Source organism: Netta rufina (assembly GCF_964035555.1).
Source record: "Netta rufina genome assembly, chromosome: 1".
NCBI classification, from domain to species: Eukaryota; Metazoa; Chordata; class Aves; order Anseriformes; family Anatidae; genus Netta; species Netta rufina.
Window position 1 is genome coordinate 191,397,744 of NC_140123.1, and position 24,289 is coordinate 191,422,032.

The window sequence follows — 24,289 nt, forward strand, 5'->3', positions numbered from 1 at the left end:
TAATGCTGTGCTGAGGGAAAGAAAAGCCATGAAAAGCTTCAGCAGAAGCCTTTAGCATTTCAACTTTTACTGTACCAGTGTATTTACACTGTCTCCTCTTTTGCACAGTTGGTGTAGTCAGTGACACTACAAGGTTTTAGGACACAACATTTTCTACAAATATGAAAGGAGATCTCATAATACCATGAAACGACTGGACTTTACAACAGAACAAGAACATTCAGCTGGGCATGGATTTGCTGCAGAGGAAAGGAGCAATTTAACTCCTCTCCCTCCATTAGCAGCAACATGAAGTTGTGCAGCTCCCACAAACACAGGTCTGGATCCAGCTTTGCGTGTTCAATAAGTAAAAGTCAGTCTCACTAACACACACACACAAATAATGGATTTTGTGAAGCTTTTTACAAAAATAAGCAGTTTACCTCCTTCTCTTTGAACTATGTGGTACAGATGAACCATTTGCAGGATACACTCCAGATCCTGATCCTGGTAGCCTTTGTCATGCATGTCTTCCACGGAGTCTGGATAGATGACCTGATCACGTAGCGTTCCAATGGACATATAGGGCCTGTGAAACAATACAGAGAAACTGGCAATCCAGAGCTGGCTCCAGGTGAGTGCATCTTGCTGACAATCTGTGAGCACAGTATAATGCTTTAAGCACCTAAAATTGGATTTATCTGTGGTTGCATCATGGGTGAATGTTTTCCTAAACTTACCTTAGGGACAACACATTGTTTACATAACAGCAGATTACAACATAGCAATATGGGTATTACTACCACAAAAACAAAATGACAGAATAAAAATCTACCTCAGAGCCCTTTTTGAAGGTTTTTATTTGCAATCAGGAGCTTCTTCTGAACCTCCACATTCCCTGACCTGGCAATCTCATCTGTCTTACTAAGATAAGCTGTCTCCACTTTGGAGCCAGGGCCTCAGTCACAGCCCAGTCCCTGAACCATGGGCAGTTTTCGCGTTTTGGGCTGTGCACAGCCCCTGGTACAGCCCAGGCCCGAAAAATTCTCCTAGTCTCTAAACAAAGTCATCCTGAAGAACAGTTTTACAGCTATTTAGATGGTATCAGGCCAACCAGGCTACGATAGCAAAGGCACCCTAAGACACCAGCTGCCTCCCACCCATGTATGACACCACTTGGTGAGCCTCACTCACAGGCCAACGGAGCACATGCAGGACCTCTGACACAGCTTTTGTTTTAGTTTTCATTATTTCCTAATTAGTAAGGGAAAGAAATACACAAATGCCAACAATAAGTGTGAAAATAGCCCTATCTATTTCAAGTGATCCAAATCCAGCTTCAGTTTGCAAAGGCCAGGTCTGTTCACACAAAACATAAAGGCCCCGTGTTGGTAATTCCCGTTTTGACCTGCCCCATCCCGTCACTAACACAGTGACTGTGGTACCACACCGGACCATGTCACCATGTATCAACCATGTTGGTGCAGTGAGTGGCCTGGATACTTTGTGAGGACTCACTGTAAGTCCTGGAGCTGATTTGACTGAAGCAGCTGAGATACTTTAGGCCAAAATTTGGGCTAGCCTAGGGAACTCTAATGCCTCCTGATATAATGTTGGTTTATGTACTCTGAGGGATCATTTTAGCAATCAGGCCAAGGATTGCTGGCCCTGGCAGCAAGATGAGGTGGCACCGCAGAAGATTGCCCTTGCAGCTTCTATCAGCCACCAGAACACTGAAAAGCAGCTGGAAAATCATGAAAACCATGAAAATCATGGCCCAGTGGACTGGAGGAAGAACATTCTGCAATGAGCTGTACAGGCAGCTCCGTCAGCCCTGAAGGAAAGGGCTCAGATGTCCACAGTCCTGGGAAGTCACCTGAGCTCCACGTGCTGATACAAACTGGCTTGTAGAGTGGTTAGCCAGAGTACATAAAGAGCCTGAGACACGGATATCTGACCATCTCTTCTCCTATGGTGTTCCAAGGATTTCTTGTGAAGGACAACTATTCATCCTGTCTCGGAAGCTGGAAACACCCCAGGAATGATTTGTAGGGTTTTGAGTTAAGAGGGGAAGGTCAGAGCTGAAGAACAGTCAGGCTTAAGACCCCATCTTGCTTTTGGTACCAGGAGTTAAACTAATTCCCTCGAGGTTCATCTGTCAAAATAACACTCGTCTTACTAAAGCTGTGGTGCCCAGAGATGATGACATGGAGGAGGAGATTGGGCCAGCAACGAGGAATCTTTCAGGCAGCTTGCTCTTGCCACAGAGAACAGAGACTGTTGTTTGTGCTGCAGACACAGTCTGTACCCACCTGTAGTCATGCTGCTTCCACCACCAGCTGGCTGAGGGTGGGAAGAGCAGGGAATCTGAACTGCTCGCAGACATATGATCATGTCTCTGCTGCAGGCAGGATGGAGCAAACCAGAACCACAAGTCAGGTACTAGCTCTGGTGCTCCTCTTTGCTCTGTCTGTTCTGCTTTGGGGTTAGTGGGCTGCTGTACGAACACCAAGAGCAGTGAACCATTTGTATTAATGGAGACACTGCAAGACATTAACTATAAACATGTAACTTAATGAAGTAACGATAACAATACTTTTCCACAGTGCTGTCCAAAAAAATCAACAAAAGTCTTTACTTATTGCACAGAATCCCAGAATCATTATTGTATGCAGAAATATGCATATGGAGAAATCACTTCATTTGCTCCAGACTGCTGCCATCTCTGGGACAGAAGACAGCAACTCCACCTCGGCTCAGAAAAGTTTAGATGAAGGATGTGCATAAGGCTGTGCAATTTACATGAAGCTGCAGGAGAGAGCAAGGAGGACAGAGTTACCTGTCATATAATTTGTCTGGGGATTAACACCTTACCCTGGTGAAGTATGACCCTATAATGACTAGCAGCTGAGATTTAACCTCCAACACAAGCAGGAAGGCAGTGCTCAGAAGCACCACACTAGGACGCTCGCTCCCGTGCTGTTTATTGAGTCAGCAGCACCGCTTCCTGGTACAACTGGATTTTCCTTGTGGCCTCCCATCTAAACGCACCAGTACTACCAGGATCACTTCTCCCCACCTAGTCTGTAAAACTGAAAGAAAAGCCCAGCCTGCAGTGGAATAGCAAAATCCATCAATTACTAACAAAGTAAAAGAAAAATGGTTTGTGGCTATGGGTCTGTCCCTGGAAGTGGGAGAGCAAGCTCTGCTTCCCCCACCTCAGAGGGAACCACTCACATCCCCGAGGGCACAATTCATCTTTCTTGGCATCTAGTTCAGGGCTGCAACTCTTGACAACAAAGAGAGGCAGCTCTGCGGTTGATTTATCCCAATTATTTTAGGGTGGGGATGAATTTCATCCTGGGGTTGTCTTTCTCCCTCAGTGGGGAGACAGTGCTTACAACTAGCTTAGGTAACTATCTTCTCATACCAAACCCAACTTCTCTACCCATAACTTGAAGACAATAACCTCCTTACCTACCCATGGATGCCACAAAGCCTGTTAAAAGTCAGATGTTATTATAATCGAGTCTACACTTGTGTGATAACTACACATTAGGTAGCAGAAGTCTGAGAAACTGGATACAGAAGGAGTGAAGTCTTGTCTTTGCTGGTAAGCTCCTTGTTAAAATATTGTCTTCATTAAATTTTTAGCAGTTCAAACAACAAAACCAGTCTTTTTGTCCTGAAGTTCTCCTCCAGTTTAATCACTGTTCATAATTGATTTCTTACGAAGTCTTCCCTTTCAGACAGTGTCTGGGTATCCAGCTCAAAGAAAGCATTCTTTAGACTCCAAAAGGCACTTCTGTGCTGTGTGGGGTCATGTCTTTGACAGTAATAGCTCTGCAATTGCTATCTTTCTTTTCTCTCTGACAAGAGAGCTGGTTTTGTGAGAGGATTTAAGCCCAGTAACTCTTTTTTAGAACTTCGGTGTCAAAAGTTCAGAAAGCTGAGAAAATGTACTGATTTTTTCCTGGTTTTCTGGAATTTCAAGGTATCTATTGGAAGAGGCAATTCTAGATCCTACAAACGGACCTTCTTTAGCCAGTTTGATGGTTTTATTGCATCAAAAGTACCAGTTTGGTGCACTTAAATTCCTAGTAATGAGCTGTCATTCCCAAGGGTTAGGAATTCTCCCTTGGAGCACGGGCTTGAAAGAAAGATAATCCCAACACATACTGCAATCTGAAGCCTGTAGTGTGAACGATTCCCCAGTGCCCTCTTAACACATGACATTGTGTATGACACTGGCAAAATACTAGAGAAATATAATAGGGAGGATGGAGATGTATTCAAAAGTTATTTTGGTCTTCTACACAATATAAACTCTACTGACAAAACTTCTAACCTGTTCTGACATCCATAATGCTTTAAAGAATTATAGCAACTAATCAATATACACTTTGAAAGTCTATAAAGCAATCTGAATGGGTCCCAGACCTAATTATAAGCACCCTGAAATAAATAAGGGACTGAAAATACATCTCAATTAAGTGGCTGGCGTCAGAAGTTAAGGGATTAGTCCAATGTAAGTGCTTCCAGGTACAGTCTGATGATCCTATCTTCCTTGGCATAGACCTTGATTAACATTTTCTACATGGAAGGTGAAGTCTAAAAACATGAGGCTTGTGATTCTGGAACCCATCTCCATGCCACTAAATCAAGACCTAACTTGCCATTTTTGCCAAGTCTGTTTGCAGTTAGTACTGCACTGTTATTCTAGTTATGTTGCAAAAGCTCTATCCTCTAGAAAACAACGTGTAATACAGCTATAAATTCTTGGCTGACCTATCTTTTAAGTTTCTGTCTCTGTCTGACAAGGTCCCTCCATAACATACCCAAGGAGGAGAGAGAAAGGGAAACACTACTCCTGAGATTCTCCATTTCAGCTTGGATATTCAAAGCAGATTGGGATGGTTTCAGAGTGCAGAGTGACGCTTTTGACACCTAAAGTAAAACACACTCCAAATGTAGGTATACCTATTCAAGAAGATAACACTGGAGCCCAAGCTCCAGCCGTGGAGATGCTTTCCTAGGAAACCTGAAAGATTGTGATGAGCCTGTGATTGCACTGAAGGATCTTCAATCCAGAAAGCTAAGGGCACAGCTCACACTGACAGATATGCCCAAATGCTCTTGAAATCCCCAGAAGGTCCACTACAGCAGGGACAGTGAAAAAAACAGTTTTAAGTTCAACACAAACCACAGTGGCTACTAGAGATGCAAGATGAGGGGGTGTATATCAAGCTAACAGTTAGCAAACCTCTTCCAAGAACTAGGTTCAGACTAAGTTCTCAGTTTTCAGGGAATCATTTTCCCATTTTTCTAGGCTACCATCCAGGCTAAAGAGGAGTCAAAGACAGGGCACCTTCTCATCTTCCCAATGAAGCAAGGAAATTGCTTCTAAGAGGCAGCAATCATGTGCCCAAAGATAAAATTATTGGAAAGGGCCTAATTATATACTACAGTGGTCAGAGGCCACGACTGGAAAGAAGGAGACTTTAGCACCAACCCCCATGAGAAACATCATCTACGTTGTTCCTTTTGTGTTCAGTGCTCTTTAATATGAAATGCAGTAAATGTCCCACTCCTTCAGTAGTGTTGTAAAACCAAATTAAAGAGGGTTCTAATCTTATTTAGGTGCCTGCTCTCAGGAGAGGGCTCATTATAGATGAAGGGGTTTAATGTTTAGCTCTCAGCTCGGCACCTAAATGTCCCTAAGAGGCAGGAGTTCATACATTCATCTTCAGAGATTCCTATGGCTTAACTCTAGGTGGCTCTCTGTACCTACCACATAGGTTTCCTGGATAATCCTCCTGAAGCCCTAAATCTCTGACTGCCTAGGGAATCTACCTGTATTTAAAACTTCCCTTCACCTTTCTGGTGCCAAGATCCTAATTTTTAGATGCTGTAATGCCTCAGCTGGAATCACCTCAGCAGAACTCCAGCTCTCGCCATGCTCCTGGTTTAAGTGAACAGTAAAAACTCCACACTTTCAACAGCAGCAAAGCTTGATCAGTGGTGATGCTCAAGAAATTCCAAGTTCCACTAAGTAAAGTGATCCGGGTTCTTTGATGGCATTAATGAAACAAGCAGCAAAGAGGCAAAGACAGCATCACCACTTTGAGAAATGAATGCTTTACAGTTGGGGTGTATCCATCACTTTCACACAGAGGGTGGTATCACTAAAGAGTTAAAATAGAGAGAATAAATAATATTTATCAAATAGGAACAAAAAGGAACAGGCTCAGTTTATTGCACTGTGTCTAGTTTAAGGGATTTTAGGGCCAGCTAAAGTTTCAGCAACCCTTCCAAAGACATAAATAATTGATTTCTCTGCAATATACTCTGCACTGAACTTTCCTCTCCACTCGCACAGAACTAACATGAACATCCTCTAAATATTTCAAATAGATCAGTTACCAGAGCAGAGTGTAACCAGCCTATAGCCATTAACATAGTTTATGGGAAATGAAGTGCTCAGAATTAAAGTCTTAGTTTTTCAACAAAATTAGGACCAAAAAAAAAATCACACTAGTCACTTTGTGGCTTCCTCTGCAAAGGAGCCTTGTATACATCTTCAAGAAAATAATCTGGGAGAAAATAATAAAGAGACAGATAAAGGAAGCCTCTAACCTAAAGCATTATTCATGCTCAGGTATCATCCCATCTGATGATTTACTTAGTCACCTTAGATCACTTACAATATAACTAGAACTGATCAGATGACATAAAAGTTTATGGTGAACAATTCATGAATTTATCTTCGTGTTCAGTTCATTTGTTTCTTCTGATACTGAGACCAGAAAGCACACAGGAACACGTGTATAATTAAAAACAAAGCCCCGGCAATTTGTACAAAATACAAGCAGATATGCAGCCTGAGATAATTATACCTCCTGCAATGAATTGAATCAACCAGCTTGAGAAAGGAAGGAAAAAAATCCCCTTAAACACTCCATTTTAGCAGGCCTAGGCTTTTCATACAGGCAGTCTGATGATAAAAGGATCAACTGGGTGCATGATCAGGAAGATCAACAAACTAAAGAAAGAACTTTAAGTTACTCTGGACAAGAGTCTGGCCTGCCAGTCCCACCAGGCATACCCCACCAAAGGGATGCTTCTGACCTTTATCACAGCAGTGTTACACAGTGAGCGAGGCATTTTCCCTCTTTTACAAAGATCCCAGCCTTTCCATGGCTTTGCAGCTCACCAGTGACACCTGACTTCAGAGAGATCAAGTGTAGGCAGTGAAGCAGCAATAGGAGAGGCTGCTTTTGCTCTGGGTTTCTACAATCCTTAGCTGCCCGTGACTTTGCTCTCCAATCCTCTGTGCAACACGTTGCTTTACACAAGGCAGAACATGACAGCACGTTAACACAGAGACACACCATGTATGTGGACATACAGAAAGTTCAAAACGCATTATAGCCATTTTATGAGCATTTTGTCACAGCTGACCTGGGTGGGCACTGTCTCGGGCTGTGCTGCAGATATAACTTGGCCTTCAGGCCTGTGCTGCACGGCACTTATCACTTGGCCCCAGCACAAACTTTGCTGACTAATCATAAAACAGCTGGAGGCAGCTCCTGCTTGGCACTGGCAGTTACGCCACCTGCGTGTCCTTGTCTTTATCTTGAAGCGAAGCAGCGTGTTATCATGCCAACATCCCTTTGCTTGACAGGAGAAATGATAAATGGAATTGCTTACTTTTAAGAAAGTCCTATCAGAACTCCAGAGACTGTAATGCCAACGAACCTTAGCAGGGATGGGATCAGGGCAGTATGTGACTAGACATCCACCTGATGCTGCAGAACTGGGCTCCAAGCACCCAGAAGGACATGGTGGTCACCAAGATGAGGAGGAAACTGGAGCTTCTCACATGTGGGAGAAGCTGAGAGAGCTGGGACTGGCCAGCCTAGAGAGGAAAAGGCTTGCACATGTTATCAACACTTATATATACCTAAAGGGAAGGTGTAAAGACAAAGCCAGGCTCTTTTCAGTGGTGCCCAGTGACAGGACAAGAGGCCATGGGCACACACTGAACACAGGAGGTGCTGCCTGAACACCAGGAGCACTTCTGTGCTGTGCGGGTGACCAGGCACTGACACAGGCTGCCCACAGAGGTGGTGGAGTCTCCTCCCTGGAGATATTGGAGATATCCAGCTGGATGTGGTTCTGGGTGACCTGATGGCCCTGCCTGAGCAGGGGTGTGGATGAGATGACCTCAGGAGGTCCATTCCAACCTCAACCATTCTGTGTTTCTTTGATTATCTATGCTATCAACTTATTCATTCCCATCTCCAGTAAGAGGAATTTTAATTAATGCCTAACAGAGTTTGAATGCCTTTCATACTGGGATCAACAACCAACACATTCAGTGGCGCACTGCAATAGTGAATCATCCCTCGGAGGCAGTCATTATAAAGCTCACCCAAGGAGGTCTAACCTTTTGCCTACATGAACTTAGACAAATTCTACCTTCAGTGTATGAGTTACTCACTCTTTGTTTTAACTTGTTGGGGTAGGGAGGGTTGAAAATTTGTGTACAAAAGCAGCTGATGCTTTTCCCTCTGGGAAGTGGGTAGTTCCTAGTGAAGTCTGCATTGTTTGCAGGAGAATGGAGAACAGGCTCACCATGCTGAATAAAACCTACATTTGCCTCGGAAACCATGGTGAACTGAGGAGGGAAAGAAGGCGACATCCTCAGCCTGCAGGCAGGCAAACACAGGACCAGACCCTAAGGAAGGTGTCTGAATGAGCAGATCACAGAGGCCAGGAGAGGGCTGAAGGTGCAGTTCACACTGAAACTGGGACACAGTCCTGAAACCCAGGCAAAAGACAGATCCTACAGTGCATGGGAAGGACTGCCACCTTCTCCTCAAGAGAGAGGTGCTGGCTAGGTCTACTATGTGGATACTTAAAAGCACAGGACTCTGTGATGAGTGCTAAAGTAACAAGGCGAGGAAAGGCCTTCTTCCTAGTGGAGAGGATACAGTTGTTAGTAGGGCTTTCAGCTGTCCCCCACCCCAAAGGTCAGCATCTTTTCATATCAAGCTTTTTATATTAAGCAAGGTTGGGTAGATCGTTTTGCCCCTGTGCTTCCCAGTTGTATGCTGCCAAGCTGTCTCCCATAATTTGACAGTATCAGGCATTTGAAGCATACTTTGTGATATTCCTAGGTAAAATATTATTGAAATACTATTTTTCATTCCGTTCATCTATCAGAGATCCCTTACTGAACAGCTGCAATGTAGGGCATGAAGCTGGAGGGCACTGGCCAAGCTGGACACAGTAATGGCACTCCTCTGCAGGACCTAGTCAGCTTAAATGCAACCACCAGATTGCTTCCTAACATACAAGCTCATCCCTACCACTCTTAAGTTACACAATGAGCTTAGGTAACCTATAAGTGACATTTTCCTACAGCACTGCTGTTAAAACTACGTTTTAGAAGAAAGTGAACTTTTTATCTTAGCAAAACGAACCTAGCACAGGTTGTTCTGCTGGATAGAATCTGTAAGAATCAGCCATGTACTTAGCTGCTATAATCTGTTTCATGACTTCGTATTTATAAAATGTTTGTCAAGCTTAACCTGACAATATACTACAAAAAAAATCAAAGCCTAATTTTCCCAGTTTTTAAATGAAGTTCCATAAACAGTCCAGCACATTGACAGATGCCTCGTAAGTGTTACAAGCAACATGTAATTACTGGTGCTGGATGTCAACTTCTGATACTCCAAATCCTATCAAAAGAAGGAGGTGGAGGCTGGAGGTATTGCAAGCTCATGCTGGCAAGAACAAGGTGTCCAAAATATGCTCTGAGAAACAGAGCAGATGATTGCCAAAGATCCTTGTGGAAATATTCCTGCAAATAGGTGTACTCACAGACAAATATTTAGCTCTGTAATGTTGAGGAAGACACTTCAAAAGAATGTAAATGGAGGAAGTTCTGCAGATTAGTGACACTCACTCTTGTGCAGGAGCCAAAAAAAGATTTATGTGCTTAATACTGAAGCAAGACTCAGAATAGGAGGGATGTTGCTTTGACTACAAGAATGGATTTCACCTTCAGGTTGCATACGCGTCATGGTATTTAATCAGCCTTGCAGCTGACAGCACTTTACATTAAACCTTTGTGTATCTGTCACTGAGGAGAAACGCGGTGAGTTACTGAATGGATCTTAATCCTCTGAATGTTTGATTTCTTTCATGGATCACAAATAAAAGGAACTTGGCTTGCACTCTGATTCAAGCGATCACATTGTGCGCTGAGTGAGCCATCTCCATGAGTCTGGAGAAGGAAGCCTCTGCATCCAGCTATACAAAAGGTGGCAGTAACAGAACCTGCTTCGACAGAAAAGACCATCAGTAGTAAGAGGTGATACTGAAATTTCTGTAAATAACACAAGCCTGGACTTCCCTGCTGATTCAAACCCACCTTCATTTGTACCAAGTGTGGTGCTGGCTTCTGCGCTGCAGACAACTGCCCGCTAGGAAATGGGCTGGTCTCCATACGGACCAGAAGTTGAGTACAGGTCAACACATCTTGGTTCCTCACCCACGTTTAGTCCTTTTGGAACCTCCCAGAAGCACAGCTTGCCCCAGACAACGCCCCTATCTGAAGGGATTGAGGCACCAAAACCCCAGAGCGTGTTTAAGCCCTTCACAAACATCAGTTTAGCTGTGGCCTTTAAGACAGATGTTGGATTCATGCAAATACATTTTAAATCTAAACTCTAAACCCCAATGCAACAAGCTGACTAATGCCTTCAGTCTGGGATTTCTGCAACTCCTTGCCTAATAAAAGAAAAGGCTTGTAAGCTGTGCTTTAATTAGCTGACTCTGTGTCTGGCCAGTAAGGAAGGCACCTTGCGTGTCTTGAGAGGGAGTAGCAGTTAATCCATAAAGCCATTTTCCACCTCTGACTATTAGCATAGGTGAATCTTGTTCACAATGTGATATGAAAAGGTACTGTACTGATATCCCTGCAATCAGTCAGAATAGAGCAAGATAAAAACCTTCAAACTCTACAGCTGTGAGTGAGCCTTCAGTGGAAACAGAGGTCTCCTAAGGATCCTGCCAGGCAAGGCTTCAGCTAACCTCCAGGCAGCAAGGCAAGAACTTCTCTGTTCTACATGAGGCAAGAAAGGACTCCCTCCAACCAACGTGGAGAAGCACAAGCATTTCTACCTGAGTCACGGCAAGATGAAGTAGGAGAAGCTGTGCCCTGGCTGAGGGGATAGTCAAAGGGTTCTCACAGATGCCAGGCCACTCATTTTAATGATGAGCAGAATAGTGTGTTAACCCGCCTTCACTTGCTTCATCTTAAAAAAATAAATAAATAAAAAGAAAAAAACAAAGTAGTAGCTAAAACTTCAGAATAAACCTGTATCAAAATTATCCTGCATAACTGAAGTACATTATCATATGTTTTACGTTAACACCATCTATCACAGGCATTTTTCTCATCTGTCAGATAAGTGGTGAACTTTGGAAATACGCATATTTAAAAGCAGTGCCATGAACTTGATAACAATAAGTATCACAGAGATGAAGTATGCAAAGGAGCAGATATCTGTACAGCATGACTCGAAATGATGGCAAAGTACTGAAGCAGCGAGTCAACGTGGTGGTACATCAACAAAATGCTGATGGGCAATGAAAATTGCCAGTGTGGAGTTGGCATGTGCAGAGTACAGAGTAATTCCGGCTGACCTCCACTAAAGGGATCATAAAGACACAGCTGTGGGAGCTGACAAGAGACATCAGGATGTATAAAATATAACTTAGCATTGAGACATCTGAGCTTATCTAAATGAGTCGAGGCTACAGGACTTGCACAGGCATATTAGCACAGCCTTTCACTTGGACTTGTCTTATCAACAGCCCACACACTAACGAGAAAGTAGTCTGATGCAGAAGAACTACATACATACACTCCATATGCACATACTTTCATGTTATATAGGGTACCTGGAAGTGAGCACAGCAATTCTGCAAGATGACATTGTTTAGGTAGTCAACAATTGTCTAGAAAACAAACAACTTCTAATTGCAGTGGCTGCTACTAACTACCCTACTGCCTACCTCCACGCTTAAGATAACTCTACAATTACATTGTAATTTGCAAGGTTTCACGTGCTTTTAATGTAAAAATTACTCTTAATTTATCACTTGTTTTTATTTATATCACTCAGAACTGAAATACTCTTGTTTGGTCTCGCCCATGTGATGAATATGCTTGGACTACTTGAGGCAAATCACCTCAGACATTTGGATTCCTCAGTAGAGCTGAGGAGAGAGAATGTATCTTAGTAGCTGATGCAGTTTTGTTTAGTAGTTGAGGATATTTTTAGAATAGAGAAGGAAAAACACCAGACAGGAAAAGACTTGCAAAGGATCTCATGATAAAACATCAGAAATAGAGCAGACATATGCAAAAACAAGCAGCTTAGGAGGGGCACAGAAACATTTAGTCCGCTATGTTCCATACTGCCCTAGCATTAACAGGGAGACAGCAAGATACAGAATCTTAAGTGATGTAGAACAAACAGCATTTGATACTGGTACCTCTTTGCTTGCCTCTGTTTTAGCATCTGACAAGCCAGGTATTGAAGGAAAGCAATATTAGAGCTCTACTAGAATGAGCAACAGAAAGAGAGAATACAGACCTAGAAGCAGAGAGTAGATCATTGAGGTTGGGAAAGACCTTCAGGATCACCAAGTCCAACCATCAACCTGACCTACCATGTCCCATGACCAAACCATGTCCTTTGGTGCCATGAACCATGTTCTTTCGTGCTACAACGTCACTGTCCTGACTGCTGAGCTGACCAGGGCTGTGTCTTCTATCAGAACACCACATGGAATTAGAGAGAAACTACACCTGCTGCTGGAGAAACACAACTCTCAAAAAATACCCAAATTACAGCAGAAACAAGATTGAGGGAGAAACCAGTGAAAATGGGCGTGAAGAATGGAGTGCTCTATGAATTTTGCTACTTTGCTCTACGAATACAAATCAGTGAATCAATCCTCAAGGAAAACAGAGAAAAATACTGATGGATGTGTTAGGCGTGTGCTGAGAAGTCTGGGGAGTCAGGGTAAAAGGTTAGGGAACCAACAGGGACCGCATGATATATTCCTCCATGCAAATCAGGCACATACAGCAGAAAACAATGAATAATTTATATCAATATCCCAACGGTGATTACAGCTTCACTGCAGCTTCACAGTGGAGAGACACTGAATATTCCTGTGGCGTTGTCAAGGTAACCTGCAAGTATGTAGGTGTAAAATTTTGCTGGCATTTATACCGAAAGGAGAACTACCAAAATGAGAACCAACACACGCAGAATCTGTGTTTCCTTACAACTGAGGAAGCTGAGACTTTCAGTTAGAGGGCAAGAAGAGCACAAGCGTGTTAGGAGGAACTGTATGCTAAAGCTCACTAATTCCTGTCGTCCCATGTTTAAGGTAAATAGAGTAGGAACAGGGCACAGCTTGGGGAAATCAGACCACCTTCACATATGCTGCTGATGTGTTATGAAAATATGTTATTTAAAATAATGCTTCTGAATTCTGATTTGAATCGTGATTCCTTACCAAGCAGAGCACCCCCAAGCATTCCTCTTTTCTGTCCTACCACCTTCTTGACCAGTTAATTAAGAGAGTAACACAAAGAGGTGATTATCTCAAGTGAATTTTACTTTGCAAAGGAGGAACAGCTAAGTATAAGAAGAGGTAAGAGTATATGCTCTGCTAGTCACTGAGGCTCTAATGAGATGTGATAAATCATTAAGCTGTGATGATTAGGGGACTGGAGCATCTCTCCTGTGAGGAAGGGCTGAGAAAGCTAGGCCTGGAGACAAAAGAAATGAGAGGGGATCTTATCTTAAGGGAGGGTCTCAAGAGGATGGGGCTAGAGTCTCTTCACTGGTGCCACCTGATAGTACAGGAGACAACGGGCACAAACTGAAACACAAGAACTTCCAGCTGAATATGAGGAAAAGCTTCTTTACCATGGGGTGACTTGAGCACAGGTTGCCTAGAGAGTCTACAGAACCTCCTCCTCTGGATATATTCAAAGCCCACCTGGATGTGATCCTGTGCAAAGTGCTCTGGGTGTCCCTGCCTGAGGAGAAGGGTTGGGCCAGAGGGCCTCCAGGGGCCCTGTCCAACCTCAGCCATTCTGTGACTGTGACTCTGTGACAAATCATTCTCATCATACCATAACATTAATCCATTCCTCAGAACAAGCTGCGTTTGTCACCAATATGATGCTGGACTGCTTAAAGGGAAGACAGAAAGTCTCCCTCCCTTTCGTCCACCTCTTTTACAGGCGCATCACAGGCAGTGGCAGTCATGCTCACAAAAATCCCTGGGCTTCTCTCTCCCTGCTCCCCAAAAGGGCAGTTTGTCTCATCAATATCCATAAGAACTGTGACTGATTAAGGCCAAATTCTACAGGCCTTGGCTCTGTGTAGAGGGGAGAAAAAATTATCTAATATGATTTCAGAGAGGTAAAATGAAAAGATGCAGAGTAATGATGCTAACCACTCTAAGGAGAGAAAATAGGGACTCTTAAGGCTCTGTTTTAAAGCCTACATAATGCTAGGTAAAGCTAACTACAAAGTGTTGGCACTGGTGATAAACTTTGGAGCATGCAATGAGATAATTCACTCTTTAATAACTCATACCTCTGTGTGTAGCCTTTGAACTCGGCAAAGACATGGTTTCCCACGCATTTTTGCAATGCTACAAACACTGTGATGTTTCGAGCAGAGATGAAACAATAACCTTTTCAGTGAGCTCCTATTTACTGCGGAGTATTTTGTGACTTAGCAGTCACTGTATTTTCCACCAGTCCCCATGTGCAGATGAGGTTAGTGCATACGACTTGAAGAGGCCAAGAAGGCTGATGCAGAATTACGTTCAGCCACAGGCAGAGATGAAGCAGCTCTCACCAGGCTCAGCTGTAACGATATTGATTCACAGAGAGCCATCTCCCATGTCCTTGCAACAGAGACACATACACAATTACACATGTTGTCCTAATTCACTGCTCTAATAGACATCCATCAACCTGAAAGCCTTTTGCTATGTCCCAGTTTCGTTTACCCATCAAATGAAAGCGTGAGGTAGATGATACCTCACCAGGTGATACCATCTTACCACCTCCCAAATCCTCTTAATCTGGAGCCCAAATTTTCTCTAAAGTAACACTGCAAGATGTAGATGATGAAATGGAGGCAGGGCACCATCTTTTCCAGTCTGCAATTTTAAAGTTATTTCTAAACAAACAAACAGAAAGTTTTGACCAAGCAGCAATTTGTACAGGGTTAATAAGCAAAATGGTTGCACCAGTGTGAACTTCCATCATAAGCTGCTTTAATTTCAGGACTTCACAATGATTTAGTAACCACTGCAGAAATTCTATATGTAATTTGGAGCCAGGGACAGACAAAAAAACAACAACTAAATGTGTAATTTATATAGGCCACAAATAAATGAGCTGTTAAAAAAACACTTTAAAGTGGAATAAAGGCAACAAAAATTGCCAGGACCACATAAGGCAATCTCCTGAAATGTATAAACCTCAGTTTAAAACTGGATCTCCTTCAAGTCTCTCCTTGGTGTCTCTGCTCTGTGCAGTGGTCTCCAGCAGCTGTTTCAGACTTGTGCACCACCTTGAAGAGTGCTACTCCTTCCCTCCCCCAACCTTGAGCACAGTCTGGGACCGTAATTCCCAGACGTTTCAACAAACTCCACCTGTTTGGAAAGAGGGTGGATCCAGACCCTGCCCTTCTTCCTCAGCTGCTCAAACCTTTCATCAGATATTCGGCAAAGGCTCTCAAAGCCCAGCAAGCAAATACGTTGAGCAAAAAGCAGCAGCTCAGAATCCTCAGAGTCATCTGATGGCTGTCCTCTGCCAACCCCTTCATTGCACTCAGTCACACTGACCCACAAATCCCTCCACGACCAAGTCTCACAGTCCCTTTCGAAATACGAGGCGCTTAAAAGCGACGGGCCATGCTTCTGAGCCCACAGAACCCACACCGAGACAGCTGAGCCCTCCACCACAGCAGACTTCAAAATATTCAGCCACAACGTGGGGCACTCTTGTCAAAAGAGCCCTCTCTGTCACTAACTGTTGCCCTCTGAGAAGGAAACACCCCTAAAAAATCTTCCAGGAGTGCAGAGCTCATGCAGAGCCAAGGCATGACAATGTCACTCGGATGCACCCTTTCTCCTGGGGATGGACTTCATGGGATTGACACCTTCAGGGTCCCCTGCTAGGGTGATATGCCAGTCTCCACACGGCTTCAGTCACACAAGGCTGCAGAGATGCTGGCTGAATCTTGGTTTCTGACCAAGAGATCTGAAATGAACAGGTGTGCTGGAGCAAACTCCTCCAGCACCCCAAAGTCAGAGGGAACAGCTAAGAATGAACCACGTTTATGGAAACCAAACCCCAGCAGGTGGGATTCAATCTCCTCAACCAGCACGACGGCAAATCTGCCCGAACACCATGAGTCTACTGATTCTCTGAGAGTAAAGGGGACATCAGTGGGGAGGGCTGAAGGCCTCAGATGTTGCTCTGGGACAGAGATAGGATCACACAGAGAACAAAAGTGGTTGAAATTCAAAATTTTCTGCAACAGGAAAACACTCAGAATAGTTTTTGTTCCACCTATGAAAAATAATGACTTTAGAAATGTCTCACACAACAGGAATTCTGAAATACTGTTCTGAAAAACTTAATAAAGCATTTTGCTCCAACTACCTGAATGAAGCCCTCAAGCTTCTCGGAAACTGATGACTCAGTGTTCAGTCTGTCCCACAAGGGTGATGCTAGTGAACGTTGTCCTTCACATCTCTTTAGTTCTGATTTCTCTACAGAGTAAAAGCTGGCCAGGTCACTTAAACCAAAATGTCCACAGCTGGTCACTATCTGCAATCTTTGATTTCTGCACGTGTGATGAACATAGCACCAGACTTCTAGAAAAGCTGAGCATTCACAAATCCAGCTGGAATTACCAGATCTTAATAAAAAATGTGTTATACATGTAGAAGACTTGAATAATCAGTGAATAAGAGCCCTGTACATTTCAAACTGATCAACATTAACAGACACTTCAATAATATGGAATTTGATTTCTGCATGCATCCGTCAGTCAGGAATAAAAAATTGGGATTATAACTCTTTCCAAAATACTAAGGAAAAATAGTTTTCCACAAACATTCTATCCTCTGAAAATTACAGCTAATTATTACTCAGAGCTGCTTCACACTAGTCATTTTGAAGGTAACAGAATAAAAAAAGATTATGTCCCAAATGCCTTATAACAATTAATTGAAGAGAATAAAAATAATCAGTCCTATTTTGTAAGCACCTTATAGACACTAATGTACTTAATTAACCTGTTAGTTTTATGTACCATCTTATTTATATCTCCCTTATAACTGCAAGCTCAGAATGGCAGATACCCAGTAATTATCAACTTAAAACATGCAAGTAACTTTCTCAGACAAACATATGATGAAATATGCCATGCAGTATCTTTCTACACAAGTTTTACTTCTTGTTAACCATGATTTACGTACGCCACTGTACCTCAAAGAGGAGACATTTGTGCAGGTATAAACCTGGGACAAAAAATAAGAATTAAACTGCAAAGCACTTAACAACTTGCCATAAACTCATAATGCTGTGGTTCTTGCAAAGGTGTTAATGAAAGGCTGTACTTCATGAAGACACAGGTGTAGAAATCTATGGCTTTAGAGCTAACATGAGAGCCATAAAATAATGGTACTAAAGAAGAAACCTCACATACTTCACCTTCCAACTCCATGTCTCTATTTCATAATCAAGTCCTCTTGATTTTTTGTTAGGAAGACTGCGTGTAGATAGGTAAAAATATATGTACAATTTACTTTTGTTGTCTAACTTGAAAATGAAATTTATTTTCTAGGCAGTAGCATTCAAATAACGTAGTGCTTTGTAGGAGAGTCTAGAACATTATATGTGATGTACCATGATTTCAAAATTTTCTCTGGGTAGAACTCCGATGACAGTAGCTGACAGTAAATTATACATAAATTTGAAAAAGTTATAGATAAATTGTCTGCATTACCTTCAACTGCAGCAAGGAAAATCTATTCATCAGTTAATGTTTTCCATTCAGCTTAATAACTTGTACTTTTTAAACAAGACTACAAGCTGTGCCATGAATACTTCTTTTGCCCATGGGAAGAAATGAACTACAGAAAGCAATCAAAGATTCTCAGTGTTTGATTTTGCTTTCACAAAACAACCTAGTTAGAAGTCTCTGAGGAGATATTCAAGATCAACTGCATTAAATTATGTCCAATAGCACGTCAGAGCACAAACGAAGCATAAAAAAGCCGTTTCCCTTTAGTGAAATGAACCTACATTATGAAAAAGGCAATTTGCCGTTAATATCGGATTGGATTCTTGTCTTGCAGTGTAAAAGCTGAAAAGCTGAAGTTTTTACCATTATTATGAACAATTCAAAATTTGGGAACCAAAACATTCTCAGTTATTTTAATCTTTGATTTTAAAATGAAATCAGAATTAAGATTAATTAAGTCTATTTTAAGTGAGTTTCAGATTCTAGTCAGTTCCCTTGATCCCTTGATTCTAGTCAGTTCCCTTGATCCCAATCATAGAGGACTCTTTAGCCATCAGGGAAGCATAGTGTCCATCACAACAGTGTGTGAGCTATCCCTTCTCAGCAACTAAAGGTTTGCATCAACAACAAAAAGTACTCTCTTCTTTTAGCTCTCTCGGTACAGCTGAGGTGGTGCTCACCACCTTATAACCAGACTCTAGATATCACAGATGAGAAATATGAGAAGCAGGGTCAAAATTCATATAACCAGAAAAAAAAAAATGGTATTACTTTGAGCAAAACACATACCTTTGTGGTATATAAAACATATGCTGCGGAGGGGGTTTGTAGAGAACTCCTTCATACACAGGCCACAAACCGCTTAGAATTCTGAAAAGCGAACTCTTTCCACAGCCATTAGGACCAGTGATTAGAAGATTCATGCCCTCCTCGACCTACAATAATAATGAAAATGAAAAGATGTCACTGTGCAGTAGCTATGACACAAGGTGCTCTAAGAACCCTAGAGGGAGGTATGCAAGCATTTATATCAAATTATCAACCCTTTTCATTAATCACCTGTACATTTTTTTATGCAAACATTCTGGAAACAGTGGAATTAACTATAATAATGAAAATAACTTCTATAATGCCCGAGTGTTTCTATATGGTATGCTCATTATATCAAAAGATCAATACATCACAGTCAAAATCAATTATTCTAATGTGGATCAGGTCCAAAGTTACTGATGGCATACAGAGCAGTACTATGCCCATCACTAATACTAATTTAAGCTACGCAAAGATCAAATGATTTGGAAAAATTACTTCATGTTGTCCTTTCCTACTTAATTAACAGTGTTATTTTGGGTGCAATACACTTGGTTTTATTCATTTACATATTAACATGTGTACATAGGAGTATATATTTATGCATAATCACGTCAATGTTTTATATAAATATACTGACTGTAACATTACATTTTTTGTTGGCTTTGTCTGCTAAATAAATGAATAAATACTGACTGCTGAACAAATAAATAAATAAAACTGTTTCCTTGACTGTAGAGTTGTAATTTTACAATTCTGAAATTCCTACACTGAAGCCATAGGAAGCCCTGCTATAAGTAGGCCCCTGTCCTTCTAGCTTCTAATGCCTGTACTGCATAGAGGTGACAAAAGGAACACTCTGCTTTAGCTAAATTAAAGGACCTGCTGGAATTATTCAAGTTAGCGTTCCGGTAATTTCAACCATTTTTAAAAATAGTAACATCTGCACTGGTACATCAGGATATGCATGGGAGTAATTCAGTAAAGGTCAACAATTAAAATCACAAGCATGTACCGAGTGTTATCTGTAAAAGCTTTTTAAAAACAATCCAAGTTTTTTACAGAATAAAGACTCCACTTTTACCAAGTAAAGGCTTGTGAACTATACTGTCAACTATTAGTTCTGCTCTTTGTGATTCAACTATTAGTACTGCTCTTTGTGATCATCACCTAAAGCTAACTACATACTACATTTTTTCACTGTTGCTGTGAACTCAGACCTTAAAAGGAGCCCATGTAAGTAAAGCATCCCAATTTCACCAAGATTAAGTAAAATGGATGCAGATTCTCATATATGCTCTTGAAAATCCCAGGTCTCCTTTTTCAGCTGTCAACAGCAGCAGAAATCCTCTCTTCTCCTTCTTTGAGCAGGATAAACTACACATGTCTGCCTCTGTCGAGCTACTATGCCTACCTTTCTGGACTTCCCCTTTTATCCATATGCTCCTCCAAGTACTTAACATAAGGTACATGAATTCTGTGCTGTTTATGTTAATGGGATGGCAACAATCAGAAGATTCTTGCATATCGTCTTACTTTGAAGTTTAGTCTGGAAACCACCACATCGCCATTCGGAGTAATAATAGGAACATTTTCACAAATAATTCCATGTTCAACATCAATAACTTTTCCTAGAAAAAAAAACACAACAGCAATGTTTAATGTTTTTGAAACCTCCCATTAAGCAATATCTTGCAGCCTTTGTGCACAGCTGAGAAGTCTAAATTGGTGAGTTTCAACTTGAATAAAAAATCTGGGCAATATATCTTAGGTGGTCAGAAAGACACGGTAGTATTAGCCAGAAGTGTGTCATGGATCCAATATTTCATTATAGAAGAAATGCACAATATGCATTAGAAATATATAATTCACTATAAAGAGACATTTATTCATATCCTACCTGTACCTGTTGTATTTTGTTTTAAATAGGTGGTCGTTATCAATCAGTAAAAAAGTTCAAGGATAACCTTAGACACAGGCAGTCTGGTTCACCACCTGTTGGAGATTTCATTGGAAAATGGAATCTCCTTTAGCTACCTGCTCTGAAACTGAAAGCCCAGTTCAGCCTCCTCCAGCAACAAGAGCAATAGATAAAATATTTAATGGCTTGCTTCCATCTCTTTTTGAAGCCGCAGACAGTGTAAAAGTCTCTAAGTATTTGTGGAAACCTCTATAATATTATTTCACTCCAATAGCTATATTTACTATCTGGGTTAGTGGCAAATTTAAATATACAACACCCATCAGACATTTGGATGTATATAACACATGGACTTGGAAACAAATTCTTCTGGGAATAATTAAAAAATAAATCAACTTTACCTTCTTGGTTGCCTGCAGACGGATTTGTCTCACAGAACCCAACAGCTGGGTTCCAAGACAAGTACCAGAAATTACGTGTAAGATGCAAAGAAATAAAGATCTCCCTCTGTATTAGAAGGCTGCACATTTTAAAACTTGGACTAATCTGAATAAAGAAAAAATGAATTAAAGAAAAGTTGAGTTTATTATAAAGGGATCTGGTAGTTTTCCCTTCAGGTAATGTAAAGTCTTAGTCTTCCTTTAGGAGGCTCTTTGTTCAAGTTCATCAAACTTTCTCAAACTATAACGAAATGGGCAAAAATTTGTGTGTCATGTATCAGCCCAAATGTTCTTTTTTTCCTAAAGTAAGTTCTATTTATAACAGTTCTGAGGTGTTCAACATGAAATTATGGAAAACAAATGTGCTTTGCTATTGAAAAAAAAACGCAGCTTTATCATAGCAGGCTCTACTGCCTTCAGACTCCTCAAAGGCACCTGGTATGCAACTGAGAGATCAACCACATCACAGATTTTGACAGATTTGGCCAAGACATACTTCTGTAAAAGAGGGCCGTACCAGTCACTCCACATGCATACATCCACTGGAGTAAGCATTTATTTGCCTATATGAAGGATAATTTTCTGTGGAGACAATCTCAAGCAAATTCTGTAAGTCATGCATATTTTTGAGCACTTGGGTACAGGAGAGAAATTGTAAATAAATTTTAAAAAAAGGCTATGATACAAAATAGTAAGCCAAGTGAATATTAAGAAAACTTAATTCTCATTTCCCAACTTCAGAGTGTTGGACTGCAAGCTTAGCGTGCCTTTAAAGCTTGGTGTATGTATATAATCAGAAATACAATTTGCCAGTACTTCTGCAAGATGTACACCAGGATATTTCAACTTGAAAATTCTGAGTTGTTAGACATGCAACATATATAGTGGTATTATGGTCTGTTAAAATATTCTGATGTTTTTCCTATTTTCATACTGGTCTTATTGACAGTAGTGAATGCAAGGCACACAGCACAGGCATTATTTAGGTACAAAAGTTTACCTTTGATTATTTAAAAAGAATACATGTTGAAAAAGCCTTTGGAGAAGCTGAATACTACAATTTTTCTTTTCTAACACTGGAGAGGTACACGCTGTGAGCACGTGTACTTTTATCCTCACATAAATCCACTCTGCAGGGATTTCTGAAGTATCAAGACTGAAAGACAGGAGGAAAACCAGTACACAATGGAACTTGTCATAAAAATAATATGGAACCTGTGGCCTAGATTCATCTGGCCTAAATTCCATCTAAGTCCTTGTGTCCTAATGTTTTGCATTGGCTAGCTGCCTCTGAGAGCCTGCAAGCACTCGGTAGCAAACACTAGTCACTGCAACTTAGGAGGAATTCAAGCCAGATGAAATGTGCCTCTGTGGAGGAATCAGACCTCAGGAAAAGGCTGTAGAAAAAAAAGGAGCAGCGTATTACTGTACTAAACCAAAAGGGAACACAAACAGCATTCTGTCACACCCAAATGTATTTGCTTTTGTTTTTAAAATACATACCTAAAATGGTCACAAAATGACTTTGTTGTTCCAAACGGACTAAAACCCTTTTTTCTATAAGATGTCATTTCTTTCAGTGCCAGCCAAATATTACCAAGATTTACAAGATTAAGACATCAGCTGTTTCCACAGCTATCTATTATGCTACATCAGACTGTTTGTTTTGAAGAACCTTCTCAGAGGACCATTGAGAAATTTGTGCTGAAGGGCAATGCTGTTGAAATTGTAAAAAAAATATTTCATAAAGAGCATTCTGGTGCCTTCAACTCAATTGGTATTTTAGTTTTCAGAAGCCAGAAGGTGGGAAGGAGGCTTTCCAACACCAAAGAAGAGATGGAAAGCAGAAGGGGGCTGTTGGGAAAATTAGGAAAAGCTCGTTGCAAAACCTGTATGACGTACCTCAGAGAAAAAAGGAGAGAGATGGTACAGAGACAGTGCTTTGAGGAGGGTGCAGATAGAAAAACAGTGGCACTAAAAGGATACAGGATAGAGACAGGAAGAACTGAGGAGGACCTGCATATTGATCAGATCATTTGGGAGATGGGGGCAATGGTAAAGTTACCAGCCCATTTTCAGTTGACAATTCCCACTAAATGATGAAAAAATGAGCAAAGGCTAATAGTAGCTGAAAACAAATTATTATTATCCCTTCTACCCCAAACAAAACAATGTGGTGTATGGGGATGAAAATTAATGTTACAGTCTCAGTTTTCTGGGGAAAAAAAATGTCAGAGGAAAGCAGGCACTGTTCCTGTAAAGATACTAATACCACCAGCACAACCACCACCACTAATGGTATAGTTGAAATACCTTTTTCACTGAAAGTTTTCACAGAATATACTTGAACAATCTTTGTGGAAGTGTTTTAGAAAAGCACTAAATAAGCACAGGGTTACAAAACAGCAGGAAGATAGAATAGAAGGCAACATGGTCTCTGGAGGCTGGTTTGCTGCAGAAACAAAACCTCTGTTCAACTACGGCCCTGTTGTACCAGCCAGGAATTCCCCCCCGAGAAATCTATAAAAATGTGACTTAATTACCCTTGATTTCTAAGGGCCCATTGATGTGTAACTCTGTTTTATCTTCATTTTTACTGTTGTTTTCAGACTCCTGAATAACAGCAGTTCTTTTGTAGATGCCTCTCTTCACCTCGTCGAAAACAGCAAACATGTTGTAGACACGGGCAGTGTATCCTGCTAACTCAGTAACCTGCAAAACAGTAAATGCTTCATTTCAGTTACACATCCCAAATTCAATAAATTAGATGCTTAGCCAAAGACTCACAAAAACCATTTCCAGCTATTCTAAGTCACTGCTTCTCAGATGTTATTCTGGAGGGATCAATGATGCATCTTTCGTCACCTATCAATTTGCCTCCGTTGAGATTCTGTGCTAGCCCAAACGCCACCCACAGCTCCTAACAGCCAGCAAACACAGTTTGAGGGGGATGGATTTCAGCCAGTGTAATTTCCTAT

The 24,289-nt window shown here is 41.4% G+C and overlaps 1 protein-coding gene across 2 annotated transcripts in view; it reads right to left on the minus strand.

Annotated features, from left to right (window-relative positions):
• ABCD2 (ATP binding cassette subfamily D member 2) overlaps positions 1–24,289 on the minus strand; it is a 46,186-nt gene that overhangs the window by 13,192 nt on the left and 8,705 nt on the right. For both annotated transcript variants that reach the window (XR_014619006.1, XM_084298908.1), the window contains exons 4-7: positions 23,855–24,023; positions 20,487–20,581; positions 18,930–19,075; positions 423–568 (exon numbers count right to left, since the gene is read on the minus strand). Coding sequence is in view for 1 of the 2 variants with exons in the window: in XM_084298908.1 (XP_084155034.1) it covers positions 423–568; positions 18,930–19,075; positions 20,487–20,581; positions 23,855–24,023 (556 nt within the window). In the remaining variant the exon portion in view is untranslated. The remainder of the gene's footprint in view (positions 1–422; positions 569–18,929; positions 19,076–20,486; positions 20,582–23,854; positions 24,024–24,289) is intronic.